This window comes from Oncorhynchus mykiss, chromosome 25 (assembly GCF_013265735.2).
Source record: "Oncorhynchus mykiss isolate Arlee chromosome 25, USDA_OmykA_1.1, whole genome shotgun sequence".
Lineage (NCBI taxonomy): Eukaryota > Metazoa > Chordata > Actinopteri > Salmoniformes > Salmonidae > Oncorhynchus > Oncorhynchus mykiss.
Genome location: NC_048589.1, coordinates 34,835,401 through 34,855,505, shown reverse-complemented (window position 1 = coordinate 34,855,505; position 20,105 = coordinate 34,835,401). Strand labels below are relative to the sequence as shown.

Sequence of the window (20,105 nt, the reverse complement as noted above, 5' to 3'; positions counted from 1 at the left end):
GTCGGGTGGATGGGTGGGCGTACGCTCTTAGAAAAAAGGGTTCCAAAAGGGTTCTTTGGCCATCCCCATAGGAGAACCCTTTCTGGTTCCAGGTAGAACCTTTTCGGGTTCCATGTAGAACCCTCTGTGGAACCAAAAGGGTTCTTCAAAGGGTTCTCCTATTAAAATTCGCAACATATTGTATGAGTTGCAATTCGTAACATATTATACGAAATTGATGATGGGCTACCACAAATTAATACACACAGTACCAAACGTAACATATCATACTAATTTCGGTGTCCTGGATTTGTATTTACTATGATACGTCTACCCATGAATCCAGGTTGGTAATACATAAGTCACAGTGCTGCTGACATTCTTACGCTCAGACTAGGATCATACTTTAAAGACTACTTACAAAGGCCTTGTGGATTCTCATGTCTATTCTCAAGCTTCAAAAATGAATTGCACACTCATGCACACACACACACACATTTTCATACATCATACACTCCACAGTGTTGTGCCTAGTGGTGCTTGTTTGAATGATTCCCAAATAAGTAAAGCAGTAACTAATAGGTTATTGCTGTGTTATTACTGTGTAATCTGGTGATATCTGAGCTAGTTCCCTGTATTCTCCTCCTCTAGATGAGCGTGAGGCGGTCCAGAAGAAGACCTTCACTAAGTGGGTCAACTCCATCCTGTCCCGGGTCAGCTGTCGTATCTCTGACCTGTACCTGGACCTCAGGGATGGACGCATGCTCATCAAACTACTGGAGCTCCTCTCTGGAGAGAAACTGGTACGTGGGTATATGTGTGTAGTGTGTGTGTGTGTGTGTGTGTGTGTGTGTGTGTGTGTGTGTGTGTGTGTGTGTGTGTGTGTGTGAGAGAGTCTTTGTGTGTGTGTGTGTATATATGTGTGTGTGTGTGTGTGCGTGGGTGTGAACAGTGTGTATGTCAAAATCAAATCAAATCAAATGTATTTGTCACATACACATGGTTAGCAGATGTTAATGCGAGTGTAGCGAAATGCTTGTGCTTCTAGTTCCGACAATGCAGTAATAACCAACGAGTAATCTAGCTAACAATTCCAAAACTACTACCTTATACACACAAGTGTAAAGGGATAAAGAATATGTACATAAAGATATATGAATGAGTGATGGTACAGAGCGGCATAGGCAAGATGCAGTAGATGATATAGAGTACAGTATATACATATACATATGAGATGAGTAATGTAGGGTATGTAAACATTATATTAAGTAGCATTGTTTAAAGTGGCTAGTGATATATTTTACATCAATTTCCATTATTAAAGTGGCTGGAGTTGAGTCAGTGTGTTGGCAGCAGCCACTCAATGTTAGTGGTGGCTGTTTAACAGTCTGATGGCCTTGAGATAGAAGCTGTTTTTCAGTCTCTCGGTCCCTGCTTTGGTGCACCTGTACTGACCTCGCCTTCTGGATGATAGCGGGTGAACAGGCAGTGGCTCGGGTGGTTGTTGTCCTTGATGTTGTCCTTGATGCCTTCCTGTGACATCGGGTGGTGTAGGTGTCCTGGAGGGCAGGTAGTTTGCCCCCGGTGATGCGTTGTGCAGACCTCACTACCCTCTGGAGAGCCTTACGGTTGTGGGTGGAGCAGTTGCCGTACCAGGCGGTGATACAGCCCGACAGGATGCTCTCGATTGTGCATCTGTAGAAGTTTGTGAGTGCTTTTGGTGACAAGCCAAATTTCTTCAGCTTGTCACCAAAAGCACTCACACGTGTGTGTTAATTTTTATGTATTTGTGTGTGTATGTGTGTGTGTATGTGTGTGTGTGTGTGTGTGTGTGTGTGTGTGTGTGTGTGTATGCGTTTGAACAGTGTGTATTTATGATGTGTGTGTGTGTGTGTGTGCGTGTGTGTGAACAGTGTGTATTTATGATGTGTGTGTGTGTGTGTGTGTGTGTGTGTGCGTGTGTGTGTGAACAGTGTGCATTTATGATGTATTGTATGTGTGTTCTGTAGCTTTTCTTTGTCCATGTTATGACAATGGTCTGATGATCCAGATCAGTGTGGAAGTACTCCAGTCACATTTATCAAGTATTCAGACCCCTTGACCTTCTTCCACATTACAGCCTCAAGTCTTCTTGGGTATGACGCTACAAGCTTGGCACACCTGTATTTGGGGAGTTTCTCCTCTCAAGCTCTGTCAGGTTAGATGGGGAGTTTTGCTGCACAGGTATATTTAGGTCTCTCCAGAGATGTTCGATCAGGGTTAAGTCCGGGTTCTGGCTGGGCCACTCAGAGACTCGTCCCGAAGCCACTCCTGCGTTGTCTTGAATGTGTGCTGAGGGTCGTTGTCCTGTTTGAAGGTGAACATTCACCCAGTCTGAGGTCCTGAGAGCTTTGGAGCAGGTTTTTATCAAGGATCTCTCTGTACATTGCACCTTTCATATTTGCCTCTATCCTGACTAGTCTCTCAGTCCTTGCTGCTGAAAAACATCCTCACAGCATGATGCTGCCACCACCATGCTTCACCATAGGGATGGTGCCAGTTTTCCTCCAGACGTGACACTTGACATTCAGGCCAAAGAGTTCAATCTTGGTTTCATCAGATCAGAGAATCTTGTTTCTCATGGTCTGAGAGTCTTGTGCCTTTTACTGAGGAGTGGCTTCCATCTGGCTTGATTGGTAGAGTGCTGCAGAGATGGTTGTCCTTCTGGAAGGTTATCCAATCCCAACAGAGGAACTCTAGAGCTCTGTTAGAGTGACAATCAGGTTCTTGGTCACCTCCCTGACCAAGGCCTTTCTCCCCTGATTGCTCAGATTTGGCCAGGCAGCCAGCTCTAGGAAGAGTCTTGGTGTTTCCAAACTTCTTCCATTTCAGAATGATGGAGGCCACTGTGTTCTTGGGGACCTTCAATGCTGCAGACATTTTTTGGTACCCTTCCCCAGATCTGTGCCTTTGACACAATCTTGTCTCGGAGCTCTACGGACAATATCTTTGACCTCATGGCTTGGTTTTTGCTCTGACATGCACTGCCAACTGTGGGACCTTATATAGACAGGTGTGTGCCGATCCAAATCATATCCAATCAATTGAAATGACCACAGGTGGACTCCAACCATGTTGTTGAAACATCTCAAGGATGATCAATGGAAACAGGATTTACCTGAGCTCAATTTCAAGTCTCCATACTTATGTAAATAAGGTGTTTCTGTTTTTAATATTTTATTAATTTGCAAAAATGTCTAAAAACCTGTTTTTGCTTTTTCATTATTGGGCATTGTGTGTAGATTGCTAAGGATTCTTTTATTTAATCCATTTTAGAATAAGTCTGTAACGTAACAAAATGTGGAAATAGTCAAGGGGTCTGAATAATTTCCAAAGGCACTGTAAATAGCCACACACTACTATTATCTCCCTCTCTCTCCCTCTCTCCCTCCTTCCAGCCCAAGCCCACTAAGGGCCGTATGCGGATCCACTGTCTGGAGAACGTGGACAAGGCCCTGCAGTTCCTCAAGGAGCAGAGGGTCCACCTGGAGAATATGGGATCACACGACATCGTCGACGGCAACCACCGCCTCATCCTGGGACTCATCTGGACCATAATTCTCAGATTCCAGGTGAGTTAGGATTCTTCTTCTTCTAACTATCCACTTAAACAACACAGGTTACAAAATTACCTCAATTCTGTTTGTGCTTTATAGCCAACTTCTATGTCCCAAACTGATCTGGGATCACCAGCTTAGGTGATCTAATCACTAAAGACAACACTGGTTGAACAATGAACTAGAATTCAACATAAATCCCCTCTACCTGGAGCTGTATACAGTCTGGTTTCAGCCAACAGCCATCATTATCTGGTGTTAAAATTAAAACATCCCAAACAAAACACCATGTCTGTTTGATTCTTTTATCTGGGCTGATACAGTGTTTATTTTTAATTTGACATTGTACTGTTATTTTTAGCTTTGCTAGTTCAAACAATATGGCCTAGTTGCTGCATTATTCACTCCATCAAGGAGGAGAGGAGAAAATAGGGAAGAGTTGACTAGCTAGCCTCTGTCTGCATCCCTACGTAGTGTCAGAACAAACAGAGGAGAAGAGAAGCAAAGTGGTGCTAAATTTAGCCTCTGAGGAGCCGTACGTCTCACAGATAGAATCCCTGTTTTAATTACTGACAGTGTGTTGGTAGTTGGTGGGAAGATGGTAACCTTGATCATTTACAGATTTAACATGCCCCGCTCTATCAATTTAACCAAGGTTTCAATTAGATACTAGATCTAGTATTAGCCTCTTTTTTAAAAAACCTTATTTTAACTTGTTTTACCCTCATTACTAATAAAATATACTCTTCATATTTCAGCCTAAAATAAGAAATAGACAGTTTATGTCTAAACATTCTCCTATTCTAAAATATACAGTATGTACACTATACACTGCATGTTGTCACGGTTGTGTGGAGAGACGGACCAAGGTGCAGTGTGATTAAAGTTCCACATCTTTATTTACCCGAAACTTCCAAACAAAAAGAAACAAACAACGAACCGTGACATCGGAGGTGCCATATGCACTAACTCAAAACAATATCCCACAAAACACAGGTGGGAAAAAGGCTACCTAAATATGATCCCCAATTAGAGGCAACGATTACCAGATGCCTTTAATTGGGAACCATACCAAGCACACCAACATAGAAATAAATATACTAGATCACCCCCTAGTCACGCCCTAACCTACTACACCATAGAGAACCAAGGGCTCTCTATGGTCAGGGCGTGACACATGTCAAATACGCGGAACACAACAGGTGAACACAACCTTACCGTGAAATACTTACTTACTTACTTACTTACTTTTTTTTAAGTAAGTAACAAAATCTTTTTTTAGGGCCTTCCTCTGACACCGCCTGTTATAGAGGTCCTGGATGGCAGAACGCTTGGCCCCAGTGATATGCTTGGCCCTATGCACTACCCTCTGTAGCACCTTGCGGTCGTATGCCGAGAAGTTGCCATACCAAGTGGTGATGGTGCAGCTGTAGAACTTTTTGAGGATCTGAGGACCCATGTCAAATCTTCAGTGTCCTGAGGGGGACTACTGGAGAAGGAGGACCAAGCACGCCCCCATTCTCATCGACGGGGCTGTAGTGGAGCAGGTTGAGAGCTTCAAGTTCCTTGGTGTCCACATCACAAACAAACTAACACGGTCCAAGCACACCAAGATAGTCGTGAAGACGGCACGACAAAACCTATCTCTGGAGACTGAAAAGATTTGACATGGTCCTCAGTTCCTCAAAAGGTTCTACAGCTACAGCATCGAGATCATCCTGACTGGTTGCACCACTGCCTGGTATGGCAACTGCTCAGCCTCCGACTGCAAGGTAATACAGAGGGTAGTGCGAACGGCCCAGTACATCACTGGGGCCAAGCTTCCTGCCATCCAGGACCTCTTTACTAGGCGGTGTCAGAGGAAGGCCCTAAAAATTGTCAAAGACTCCAGCCACCCTAGTCATAGACTGTTCTCTCTGCTACCGCATGGCAAGTGGTACCAGGGCGCCAAGTCTAGGTCCAAGAGGCTTCTCAACAGCTTCTACCCCCAAGCCACAAGCCACAAGACTCCTGAACATCTAATCAAATGGCTATTTGCATTGCCCCCCCCCCCCCCCCCCCCCCCCCCCTTTTACACTGCTGCTACTCTCTGTTATTATCTATGTATAGTCACTTTAACAACTCTACCTACATGTCCATATTACCTCAATTACCTCGACTAACCGGTGCCCCCGCACATTGACTCTGTACCGGTACCCCCTGTATATAGCCTCGCTATTGTTATTTTACTGCTGCTACTCTCTGTTATTATCTATGTATAGTCACTTTAACAACTCTACCTACATGTCCATATTACCTCAATTACCTCGACTAACCGGTGCCCCCGCACATTGACTCTGTACCGGTACCTCCCTGTATATAGCCTCCACATTGACTCTGTACCGGTTACCCCCTGTATATAGCCTCCACATTGACTCTGTACCGGTTACCCCCTGTATATAGCCTCCACATTGACTCTGTACCGGTTACCCCCTGTATATAGCCTCCACATTGACTCTGTACCGGTTACCCCCTGTATATAGCCTCCACATTGACTCTGTATCGGTACCCCCTGTATATAGCCTCCACATTGACTCTGTACCGGTTACCCCCTGTATATAGCCTCCACATTGACTCTGTACCGGTACCTCCCTGTATATAGCCTCCACATTGACTCTGTACCGGTTACCCCCTGTATATAGCCTCCACATTGACTCTGTACCGGTTACCCCCTGTATATAGCCTCCACATTGACTCTGTACCGGTTACCCCCTGTATATAGCCTCCACATTGACTCTGTACCGGTTACCCCCTGTATATAGCCTCCACATTGACTCTGTACCGGTACCCCCTGTATATAGCCTCCACATTGACTCTGTACCGGTTACCCCCTGTATATAGCCTCCACATTGACTCTGTACCGGTACCCCCTGTATATAGCCTCCACATTGACTCTGTACCGGTTACCCCCTGTATATAGCCTCCACATTGACTCTGTACCGGTTACCCCCTGTATATAGCCTCCACATTGACTCTGTACCGGTACCCCATGTATATAGCCTCCACATTGACTCTGTACTGGTACCCCCTGTATATAGCCTCCACATTGACTCTGTACCAGTACCCCCTGTATATAGCCTCCACATTGACTCTGTACCGGTTACCCCCTGTATATAGCCTCCACATTGACTCTGTACCGGTTACCCCCTGTATATAGTCTCCACATTGACTCTGTACCGGTACCCCCTGTATATAGCCTCCACATTGACTCTGTACCAGTACCCCCTGTATATAGCCTCCACATTGACTCTGTACCGGTTACCCCCTGTATATAGCCTCCACATTGACTCTGTACCGGTACCCCCTGTATATAGCCTCCACATTGACTCTGTACCGGTTACCCCCTGTATATAGCCTCCACATTGACTCTGTACCGGTTACCCCCTGTATATAGCCTCCACATTGACTCTGTACCGGTACCCCCTGTATATAGCCTCCACATTGACTCTGTACCGGTTATCCCCTGTATATAGCCTCCACATTGACTCTGTACCGGTACCCCCTGTATATAGCCTCCACATTGACTCTGTACCGGTACCCCCTGTATATAGCCTCCACATTGACTCTGTACCGGTTATCCCCTGTATATAGCCTCCACATTGACTCTGTACCGGTACCCCCTGTATATAGCCTCCACATTGACTCTGTACCGGTAACCCCTGTATATAGCCTCCACATTGACTCTGTACCGGTTATCCCCTGTATATAGCCTCCACATTGACTCTGTACCGGTACCCCCTGTATATAGCCTCCACATTGACTCTGTACCGGTTACCCCCTGTATATAGCCTCCAAATTGACTCTGTACCGGTTACCCCCTGTATATAGCCTCCACATTGACTCTGTACCGGTACCCCCTGTATATAGCCTCCACATTGACTCTGTACCGGTTACCCCCTTTATATAGCCTCCACATTGACTCTGTACCGGTACCCCCTGTATATAGCCTCCACATTGACTCTGTACCGGTTACCCCCTGTATATAGCCTCCACATTGACTCTGTACTGGAACCCCCTGTATATAGCCTCCACATTGACTCTGTACCGGTACCCCCTGTATATAGCCTCCACATTGACTCTGTACCGGTTACCCCCTGTATATAGCCTCCACATTGACTCTGTACCGGTTACCCCCTGTATATAGCCTCCACATTGACTCTGTACCGGTACCCCCTGTATATAGCCTCCACATTGACTCTGTACCGGTTACCCCCTGTATATAGCCTCCACATTGACTCTGTACCGGTTACCCCCTGTATATAGCCTCCACATTGACTCTGTACCGGTTACCCCCTGTATATAGCCTCCACATTGACTCTGTACCGGTTACCCCCTGTATATAGCCTCCACATTGACTCTGTACCGGTTACCCCCTGTATATAGCCTCCACATTGACTCTGTACCGGTTACCCCCTGTATATAGCCTCCACATTGACTCTGTACCGGTACCCCCTGTATATAGCCTCCACATGGACTCTGTACCGGTTACCCCCTGTATATAGCCTCCACATTGACTCTGTACCGGTTACCCCCTGTATATAGCCTCCACATGGACTCTGTACCGGTTACCCCCTGTATATAGCCTCCACATTGACTCTGTACCGGTACCCCCTGTATATAGCCTCCACATTGACTCTGTACCGGTTACCCCCTGTATATAGCCTCCACATTGACTCTGTACCGGTTACCCCCTGTATATAGCCTCCACATGGACTCTGTACCGGTTAACCCCTGTATATAGCCTCCACAATGACTCTGTACCGGTTACCCCCTGTATATAGCCTCCACATGGACTCTGTACCGGTTACCCCCTGTATATAGCCTCCACATTGACTCTGTACCGGTATCCCCTGTATATGGCCTCCACATTGACTCTGTACCGGTACCTCCCTGTATATGGCCTCCAAATTGACTCTGTACCGGTTACCCCCTGTATATAGCCTCCACATTGACTCTGTACCGGTTACCCCCTGTATATAGCCTCCACATTGACTCTGTACCGGTATCCCCTGTATATAGCCTCCACATTGACTCTGTACCGGTACCCCCTGTATATAGCCTCCACATTGACTCTGTACCGGTTACCCCCTGTATATAGCCTCCACATTGACTCTGTACCGGTTATCCCCTGTATATGGCCTCCACATTGACTCTGTACCGGTTACCCCCTGTATATAGCCTCCACATTGACTCTGTACCGGTACCTCCCTGTATATGGCCTCCACATTGACTCTGTACCGGTATCCCCTGTATATAGCCTCCACATTGACTCTGTATCGGTACCTCCCTGTATATGGCCTCCACATTGACTCTGTACCGGTTATCCCCTGTATATAGCCTCCACATTGACTCTGTACCGGTTATCCCCTGTATATAGCCTCCACATTGACTCTGTACCGGTACCTCCCTGTATATGGCCTCCACATTGACTCTGTACCGGTATCCCCTGTATATAGCCTCCACATTGACTCTGTACCGGTTACCCCCTTTATATAGCCTCCACATTGACTCTGTACCGGTTATCCCCTGTATATAGCCTCCACATTGACTCTGTACCGGTTACCCCCTGTATATAGCCTCCACGTTGACTCTGTACCGGTATCCCCTGTATATAACCTCCACATTGACTCTGTACCGGTTATCCCCTGTATATAGCCTCCACATTGACTCTGTACCGGTTACCCCCTGTATATAGCCTCCACATTGACTCTGTACCGGTTACCCCCTGTATATAGCCTCCACATTGACTCTGTACCGGTACCCCATGTATATAGCCTCCACATTGACTCTGTACTGGTACCCCCTGTATATAGCCTCCACATTGACTCTGTACCAGTACCCCCTGTATATAGCCTCCACATTGACTCTGTACCGGTTACCCCCTGTATATAGCCTCCACATTGACTCTGTACCGGTTACCCCCTGTATATAGTCTCCACATTGACTCTGTACCGGTACCCCCTGTATATAGCCTCCACATTGACTCTGTACCAGTACCCCCTGTATATAGCCTCCACATTGACTCTGTACAGGTTACCCCCTGTATATAGCCTCCACATTGACTCTGTACCGGTACCCCCTGTATATAGCCTCCACATTGACTCTGTACCGGTTACCCCCTGTATATAGCCTCCACATTGACTCTGTACCGGTTACCCCCTGTATATAGCCTCCACATTGACTCTGTACCGGTACCCCCTGTATATAGCCTCCACATTGACTCTGTACCGGTTATCCCCTGTATATAGCCTCCACATTGACTCTGTACCGGTACCCCCTGTATATAGCCTCCACATTGACTCTGTACCGGTACCCCCTGTATATAGCCTCCACATTGACTCTGTACCGGTTATCCCCTGTATATAGCCTCCACATTGACTCTGTACCGGTACCCCCTGTATATAGCCTCCACATTGACTCTGTACCGGTACCCCCCTGTATATAGCCTCCACATTGACTCTGTACCGGTTATCCCCTGTATATAGCCTCCACATTGACTCTGTACCGGTACCCCCTGTATATAGCCTCCACATTGACTCTGTACCGGTTACCCCCTGTATATAGCCTCCAAATTGACTCTGTACCGGTTACCCCCTGTATATAGCCTCCACATTGACTCTGTACCGGTACCCCCTGTATATAGCCTCCACATTGACTCTGTACCGGTTACCCCCTTTATATAGCCTCCACATTGACTCTGTACCGGTACCCCCTGTATATAGCCTCCACATTGACTCTGTACCGGTTACCCCCTGTATATAGCCTCCACATTGACTCTGTACTGGTACCCCCTGTATATAGCCTCCACATTGACTCTGTACCGGTACCCCCTGTATATAGCCTCCACATTGACTCTGTACCGGTTACCCCCTGTATATAGCCTCCACATTGACTCTGTACCGGTTACCCCCTGTATATAGCCTCCACATTGACTCTGTACCGGTACCCCCTGTATATAGCCTCCACATTGACTCTGTACCGGTTACCCCCTGTATATAGCCTCCACATTGACTCTGTACCGGTTACCCCCTGTATATAGCCTCCACATTGACTCTGTACCGGTTACCCCCTGTATATAGCCTCCACATTGACTCTGTACCGGTACCCCCTGTATATAGCCTCCACATTGACTCTGTACCGGTTACCCCCTGTATATAGCCTCCACATTGACTCTGTACCGGTTACCCCCTGTATATAGCCTCCACATTGACTCTGTACCGGTTACCCCCTGTATATAGCCTCCACATTGACTCTGTACCGGTTACCCCCTGTATATAGCCTCCACATTGACTCTGTACCGGTACCCACTGTATATAGCCTCCACATGGACTCTGTACCGGTTACCCCCTGTATATAGCCTCCACATTGACTCTGTACCGGTTACCCCCTGTATATAGCCTCCACATGGACTCTGTACCGGTTACCCCCTGTATATAGCCTCCACATTGACTCTGTACCGGTACCCCCTGTATATAGCCTCCACATTGACTCTGTACCGGTTACCCCCTGTATATAGCCTCCACATTGACTCTGTACCGGTACCTCCCTGTATATGGCCTCCACATTGACTCTGTACTGTTATCCCCTGTATATGGCCTCCACATTGACTCTGTACCGGTTACCCCCTGTATATAGCCTCCACATTGACTCTGTACCGGTACCTCCCTGTATATGGCCTCCACATTGACTCTGTACCGGTATCCCCTGTATATAGCCTCCACATTGACTCTGTATCGGTACCTCCCTGTATATGGCCTCCACATTGACTCTGTACCGGTTATCCCCTGTATATAGCCTCCACATTGACTCTGTACCGGTTATCCCCTGTATATAGCCTCCACATTGACTCTGTACCGGTACCTCCCTGTATATGGCCTCCACATTGACTCTGTACCGGTATCCCCTGTATATAGCCTCCACATTGACTCTGTACCGGTTACCCCCTTTATATAGCCTCCACATTGACTCTGTACCGGTTATCCCCTGTATATAGCCTCCACATTGACTCTGTACCGGTTACCCCCTGTATATAGCCTCCACGTTGACTCTGTACCGGTATCCCCTGTATATAACCTCCACATTGACTCTGTACCGGTTATCCCCTGTATATAGCCTCCACATTGACTCTGTACCGGTTACCCCCTGTATATAGCCTCCACATTGACTCTGTACCGGTTACCCCCTGTATATAGCCTCCACATTGACTCTGTACCGGTACCCCATGTATATAGCCTCCACATTGACTCTGTACTGGTACCCCCTGTATATAGCCTCCACATTGACTCTGTACCAGTACCCCCTGTATATAGCCTCCACATTGACTCTGTACCGGTTACCCCCTGTATATAGCCTCCACATTGACTCTGTACCGGTTACCCCCTGTATATAGTCTCCACATTGACTCTGTACCGGTACCCCCTGTATATAGCCTCCACATTGACTCTGTACCAGTACCCCCTGTATATAGCCTCCACATTGACTCTGTACAGGTTACCCCCTGTATATAGCCTCCACATTGACTCTGTACCGGTACCCCCTGTATATAGCCTCCACATTGACTCTGTACCGGTTACCCCCTGTATATAGCCTCCACATTGACTCTGTACCGGTTACCCCCTGTATATAGCCTCCACATTGACTCTGTACCGGTACCCCCTGTATATAGCCTCCACATTGACTCTGTACCGGTTATCCCCTGTATATAGCCTCCACATTGACTCTGTACCGGTACCCCCTGTATATAGCCTCCACATTGACTCTGTACCGGTACCCCCTGTATATAGCCTCCACATTGACTCTGTACCGGTTATCCCCTGTATATAGCCTCCACATTGACTCTGTACCGGTACCCCCTGTATATAGCCTCCACATTGACTCTGTACCGGTACCCCCTGTATATAGCCTCCACATTGACTCTGTACCGGTTATCCCCTGTATATAGCCTCCACATTGACTCTGTACCGGTACCCCCTGTATATAGCCTCCACATTGACTCTGTACCGGTTACCCCCTGTATATAGCCTCCAAATTGACTCTGTACCGGTTACCCCCTGTATATAGCCTCCACATTGACTCTGTACCGGTACCCCCTGTATATAGCCTCCACATTGACTCTGTACCGGTTACCCCCTTTATATAGCCTCCACATTGACTCTGTACCGGTACCCCCTGTATATAGCCTCCACATTGACTCTGTACCGGTTACCCCCTGTATATAGCCTCCACATTGACTCTGTACTGGTACCCCCTGTATATAGCCTCCACATTGACTCTGTACCGGTACCCCCTGTATATAGCCTCCACATTGACTCTGTACCGGTTACCCCCTGTATATAGCCTCCACATTGACTCTGTACCGGTTACCCCCTGTATATAGCCTCCACATTGACTCTGTACCGGTACCCCCTGTATATAGCCTCCACATTGACTCTGTACCGGTTACCCCCTGTATATAGCCTCCACATTGACTCTGTACCGGTTACCCCCTGTATATAGCCTCCACATTGACTCTGTACCGGTTACCCCCTGTATATAGCCTCCACATTGACTCTGTACCGGTACCCCCTGTATATAGCCTCCACATTGACTCTGTACCGGTTACCCCCTGTATATAGCCTCCACATTGACTCTGTACCGGTTACCCCCTGTATATAGCCTCCACATTGACTCTGTACCGGTTACCCCCTGTATATAGCCTCCACATTGACTCTGTACCGGTTACCCCCTGTATATAGCCTCCACATTGACTCTGTACCGGTACCCACTGTATATAGCCTCCACATGGACTCTGTACCGGTTACCCCCTGTATATAGCCTCCACATTGACTCTGTACCGGTTACCCCCTGTATATAGCCTCCACATGGACTCTGTACCGGTTACCCCCTGTATATAGCCTCCACATTGACTCTGTACCGGTACCCCCTGTATATAGCCTCCACATTGACTCTGTACCGGTTACCCCCTGTATATAGCCTCCACATTGACTCTGTACCGGTACCTCCCTGTATATGGCCTCCACATTGACTCTGTACTGTTATCCCCTGTATATGGCCTCCACATTGACTCTGTACCGGTTACCCCCTGTATATAGCCTCCACATTGACTCTGTACCGGTACCTCCCTGTATATGGCCTCCACATTGACTCTGTACCGGTATCCCCTGTATATAGCCTCCACATTGACTCTGTATCGGTACCTCCCTGTATATGGCCTCCACATTGACTCTGTACCGGTTATCCCCTGTATATAGCCTCCACATTGACTCTGTACCGGTTATCCCCTGTATATAGCCTCCACATTGACTCTGTACCGGTACCTCCCTGTATATGGCCTCCACATTGACTCTGTACCGGTATCCCCTGTATATAGCCTCCACATTGACTCTGTACCGGTTACCCCCTTTATATAGCCTCCACATTGACTCTGTACCGGTTATCCCCTGTATATAGCCTCCACATTGACTCTGTACCGGTTACCCCCTGTATATAGCCTCCACGTTGACTCTGTACCGGTATCCCCTGTATATAACCTCCACATTGACTCTGTACCGGTTATCCCCTGTATATAGCCTCCACATTGACTCTGTACCGGTTACCCCCTGTATATAGCCTCCACATTGACTCTGTACCGGTTACCCCCTGTATATAGCCTCCACATTGACTCTGTACCGGTACCCCATGTATATAGCCTCCACATTGACTCTGTACTGGTACCCCCTGTATATAGCCTCCACATTGACTCTGTACCAGTACCCCCTGTATATAGCCTCCACATTGACTCTGTACCGGTTACCCCCTGTATATAGCCTCCACATTGACTCTGTACCGGTTACCCCCTGTATATAGTCTCCACATTGACTCTGTACCGGTACCCCCTGTATATAGCCTCCACATTGACTCTGTACCAGTACCCCCTGTATATAGCCTCCACATTGACTCTGTACAGGTTACCCCCTGTATATAGCCTCCACATTGACTCTGTACCGGTACCCCCTGTATATAGCCTCCACATTGACTCTGTACCGGTTACCCCCTGTATATAGCCTCCACATTGACTCTGTACCGGTTACCCCCTGTATATAGCCTCCACATTGACTCTGTACCGGTACCCCCTGTATATAGCCTCCACATTGACTCTGTACCGGTTATCCCCTGTATATAGCCTCCACATTGACTCTGTACCGGTACCCCCTGTATATAGCCTCCACATTGACTCTGTACCGGTACCCCCTGTATATAGCCTCCACATTGACTCTGTACCGGTTATCCCCTGTATATAGCCTCCACATTGACTCTGTACCGGTACCCCCTGTATATAGCCTCCACATTGACTCTGTACCGGTACCCCCTGTATATAGCCTCCACATTGACTCTGTACCGGTTATCCCCTGTATATAGCCTCCACATTGACTCTGTACCGGTACCCCCTGTATATAGCCTCCACATTGACTCTGTACCGGTTACCCCCTGTATATAGCCTCCAAATTGACTCTGTACCGGTTACCCCCTGTATATAGCCTCCACATTGACTCTGTACCGGTACCCCCTGTATATAGCCTCCACATTGACTCTGTACCGGTTACCCCCTTTATATAGCCTCCACATTGACTCTGTACCGGTACCCCCTGTATATAGCCTCCACATTGACTCTGTACCGGTTACCCCCTGTATATAGCCTCCACATTGACTCTGTACTGGTACCCCCTGTATATAGCCTCCACATTGACTCTGTACCGGTACCCCCTGTATATAGCCTCCACATTGACTCTGTACCGGTTACCCCCTGTATATAGCCTCCACATTGACTCTGTACCGGTTACCCCCTGTATATAGCCTCCACATTGACTCTGTACCGGTACCCCCTGTATATAGCCTCCACATTGACTCTGTACCGGTTACCCCCTGTATATAGCCTCCACATTGACTCTGTACCGGTTACCCCCTGTATATAGCCTCCACATTGACTCTGTACCGGTTACCCCCTGTATATAGCCTCCACATTGACTCTGTACCGGTACCCCCTGTATATAGCCTCCACATTGACTCTGTACCGGTTACCCCCTGTATATAGCCTCCACATTGACTCTGTACCGGTTACCCCCTGTATATAGCCTCCACATTGACTCTGTACCGGTTACCCCCTGTATATAGCCTCCACATTGACTCTGTACCGGTTACCCCCTGTATATAGCCTCCACATTGACTCTGTACCGGTACCCACTGTATATAGCCTCCACATGGACTCTGTACCGGTTACCCCCTGTATATAGCCTCCACATTGACTCTGTACCGGTTACCCCCTGTATATAGCCTCCACATGGACTCTGTACCGGTTACCCCCTGTATATAGCCTCCACATTGACTCTGTACCGGTACCCCCTGTATATAGCCTCCACATTGACTCTGTACCGGTTACCCCCTGTATATAGCCTCCACATTGACTCTGTACCGGTTACCCCCTGTATATAGCCTCCACATGGACTCTGTACCGGTTACCCCCTGTATATAGCCTCCACAATGACTCTGTACCGGTTACCCCCCTGTATATAGCCTCCACATTGACTCTGTACCGGTTACCCCCTGTATATAGCCTCCACATTGACTCTGTACCGGTATCCCCTGTATATGGCCTCCACATTGACTCTGTACCGGTACCTCCCTGTATATGGCCTCCACGTTGACTCTGTACCGGTTACCCCCTGTATATAGCCTCCACATTGACTCTGTACCGGTTACCCCCTGTATATAGCCTCCACATTGACTCTGTACCGGTATCCCCTGTATATAGCCTCCACATTGACTCTGTACCGGTACCCCCTGTATATACCCTCCACATTGACTCTGTACCGGTTACCCCCTGTATATAGCCTCCACATTGACTCTGTACCGGTTATCCCCTGTATATGGCCTCCACATTGACTCTGTACCGGTTACCCCCTGTATATAGCCTCCACATTGACTCTGTACCGGTTACCCCCTGTATATAGCCTCCACATTGACTCTGTACCGGTATCCCCTGTATATAGCCTCCACATTGACTCTGTACCGGTACCCCCTGTATATAGCCTCCACATTGACTCTGTACCGGTATCCCCTGTATATAGCCTCCACATTGACTCTGTACCGGTACCTCCCTGTATATGGCCTCCACATTGACTCTGTACCGGTTACCCCCTGTATATAGCCTCCACATTGACTCTGTACCGGTACCTCCCTGTATATGGCCTCCACATTGACTCTGTACCGGTATCCCCTGTATATAGCCTCCACATTGACTCTGTATCGGTACCTCCCTGTATATGGCCTCCACATTGACTCTGTACCGGTTATCCCCTGTATATAGCCTCCACATTGACTCTGTACCGGTTATCCCCTGTATATAGCCTCCACATTGACTCTGTACCGGTACCTCCCTGTATATGGCCTCCACATTGACTCTGTACCGGTATCCCCTGTATATAGCCTCCACATTGACTCTGTACCGGTTACCCCCTTTATATAGCCTCCACATTGACTCTGTACCGGTTATCCCCTGTATATAGCCTCCACATTGACTCTGTACCGGTTACCCCCTGTATATAGCCTCCACATTGACTCTGTACCGGTATCCCCTGTATATAACCTCCACATTGACTCTGTACCGGTTATCCCCTGTATATAGCCTCCACATTGACTCTGTACCGGTATCCCCTGTATATAACCTCCACATTGACTCTGTACCGGTTATCCCCTGTATATAGCCTCCACATTGACTCTGTACCGGTTATCCCCTGTATATAGTCTCCACATTGACTCTGTACCGGTACCCCCTGTATATAGCCTCCACATTGACTCTGTACCGGTACCCCCTCTATATAGCCTCCACATTGACTCTGTACCGGTACCCCCTGTATATAGCCTCCACATTGACTCTGTACCGGTACCCCCTCTATATAGCCTCCACATTGACTCTGTACCGGTACCCCCTGTATATAGCCTCCACATTGACTCTGTACCGGTACCCCCTCTATATAGCCTCCACATTGACTCTGTACCGGTTATCCCCTGTATATAGCCTCCACATTGACTCTGTACCGGTACCCCCTGTATATAGCCTCCACATTGACTCTGTACCGGTACCCCCTTTATATAGCCTCCACATTGACTCTGTACCGGTTATCCCCTGTATATAGCCTCCACATTGACTCTGTACCGGTTATCCCCTGTAAATAGCCTCCACATTGACTCTGTACCGGTTACCCCCTGTATATAGCCTCCACATTGACTCTGTACCGGTTACCCCCTGTATATAGTCTCCACATTGACTCTGTACCGGTTATCCCCTGTATATAGCCTCCACATTGACTCTGTACCGGTTACCCCCTGTATATAGCCTCCACATTGACTCTGTACCGGTTACCCCCTGTATATAGTCTCCACATTGACTCTGTACCGGTACCCCATGTATATAGCCTCCACATTGACTCTGTACCGGTACCTCCCTGTATATGGCCTCCACATTGACTCTGTACCGGTATCCCCTGTATATAGCCTCCACATTGACTCTGTACCAGTACCCCATGTATATAGCCTCCACATTGACTCTGTACCGGTACCTCCCTGTATATAGCCTCCACATTGACTCTGTACCGGTTACCCCCTGTATATAGCCTCCACATTGACTCTGTACCGGTTATCCCCTGTATATAGCCTCCACATTGACTCTGTACCGGTTACCCCCTGTATATAGCCTCCACATTGACTCTGTACCGGTTACCCCCTGTATATAGCCTCCACATTGACTCTGTACCGGTACCCCATGTATATAGCCTCCACATTGACTCTGTACCGGTACCTCCCTGTATATGGCCTCCACATTGACTCTGTACCGGTATCCCCTGTATATAGCCTCCACATTGACTCTGTACCAGTACCCCATGTATATGGCCTCCACATTGACTCTGTACCGGTATCCCCTGTATATAGCCTCCACATTGACTCTGTACCGGTACCCCATGTATATAGCCTCCACATTGACTCTGTACCGGTACCTCCCTGTATATGGCCTCCACATTGACTCTGTACCGGTATCCCCTGTATATAGCCTCCACATTGACTCTGTACCAGTACCCCATGTATATAGCCTCCACATTGACTCTGTACCGGTTACCCCCTGTATATAGCCTCCACATTGACTCTGTACCGGTTACCCCCTGTATATAGCCTCCACATTGACTCTGTACCGGTTACCCCCTGTATATAGCCTCCACATTGACTCTGTACCGGTATCCCCTGTATATAGCCTCCACATTGACTCTGTACCAGTACCCCATGTATATAGCCTCCACATTGACTCTGTACCAGTACCCCATGTATATAGCCTCCACATTGACTCTGTACCGGTTATCCCCTGTATATAGCCTCCACATTGACTCTGTACCGGTACCCCCTGTATATAGCCTCCACATTGACTCTGTACCGGTTACCCCCTGTATATAGCCTCCACATTGACTCTGTACCGGTATCCCCTGTATATAGCTTCCACATTGACTCTGTATCAGTACCCCCTGTATATAGCCTCCACATTGACTCTGTACCAGTACCCCATGTATATAGCCTCCACATTGACTCTGTACCGGTTATCCCCTGTATATAGTCTCCACATTGACTCTGTACCAGTACCCCCTGTATATAGCCTCCACATTGACTCTGTACCGGTACCCCCTGTATATAGCCTCCACATTGACTCTGTACCGGTACCCCCTGTATATAGCCTCCACATTGACTCTGTACCGGTTATCCCCTGTATATAGCCTCCACATTGACTCTGTACCGGTACCCCCTGTATATAGCCTCCACATTGACTCTGTACCGGTTACCCCCTGTATATAGCCTCCAAATTGACTCTGTACCGGTTACCCCCTGTATATAGCCTCCACATTGACTCTGTACCGGTACCCCCTGTATATAGCCCTCCACATTGACTCTGTACCGGTTACCCCCTTTATATAGCCTCCACATTGACTCTGTACCGGTACCCCCTGTATATAGCCTCCACATTGACTCTGTACCGGTTACCCCCTGTATATAGCCTCCACATTGACTCTGTACTGGTACCCCCTGTATATAGCCTCCACATTGACTCTGTACCGGTACCCCCTGTATATAGCCTCCACATTGACTCTGTACCGGTTACCCCCCTGTATATAGCCTCCACATTGACTCTGTACCGGTTACCCCCTGTATATAGCCTCCACATTGACTCTGTACCGGTACCCCCTGTATATAGCCTCCACATTGACTCTGTACCGGTTACCCCCTGTATATAGCCTCCACATTGACTCTGTACCGGTTACCCCCTGTATATAGCCTCCACATTGACTCTGTACCGGTTACCCCCTGTATATAGCCTCCACATTGACTCTGTACCGGTACCCCCTGTATATAGCCTCCACATTGACTCTGTACCGGTTACCCCCTGTATATAGCCTCCACATTGACTCTGTACCGGTT

The 20,105-nt window shown here is 48.1% G+C and overlaps 1 protein-coding gene across 2 annotated transcripts in view; it reads left to right on the top strand.

Annotated features, from left to right (window-relative positions):
• Positions 1 to 20,105, top strand: part of LOC110505825 (spectrin beta chain, erythrocytic) — a 119,089-nt gene that overhangs the window by 38,467 nt on the left and 60,517 nt on the right. For both annotated transcript variants that reach the window (XM_036962964.1, XM_036962963.1), the window contains exons 3-4: positions 631 to 782; positions 3,417 to 3,590. In XM_036962964.1, coding sequence (XP_036818859.1) covers positions 631 to 782; positions 3,417 to 3,590 — 326 coding nt within the window. The remainder of the gene's footprint in view (positions 1 to 630; positions 783 to 3,416; positions 3,591 to 20,105) is intronic.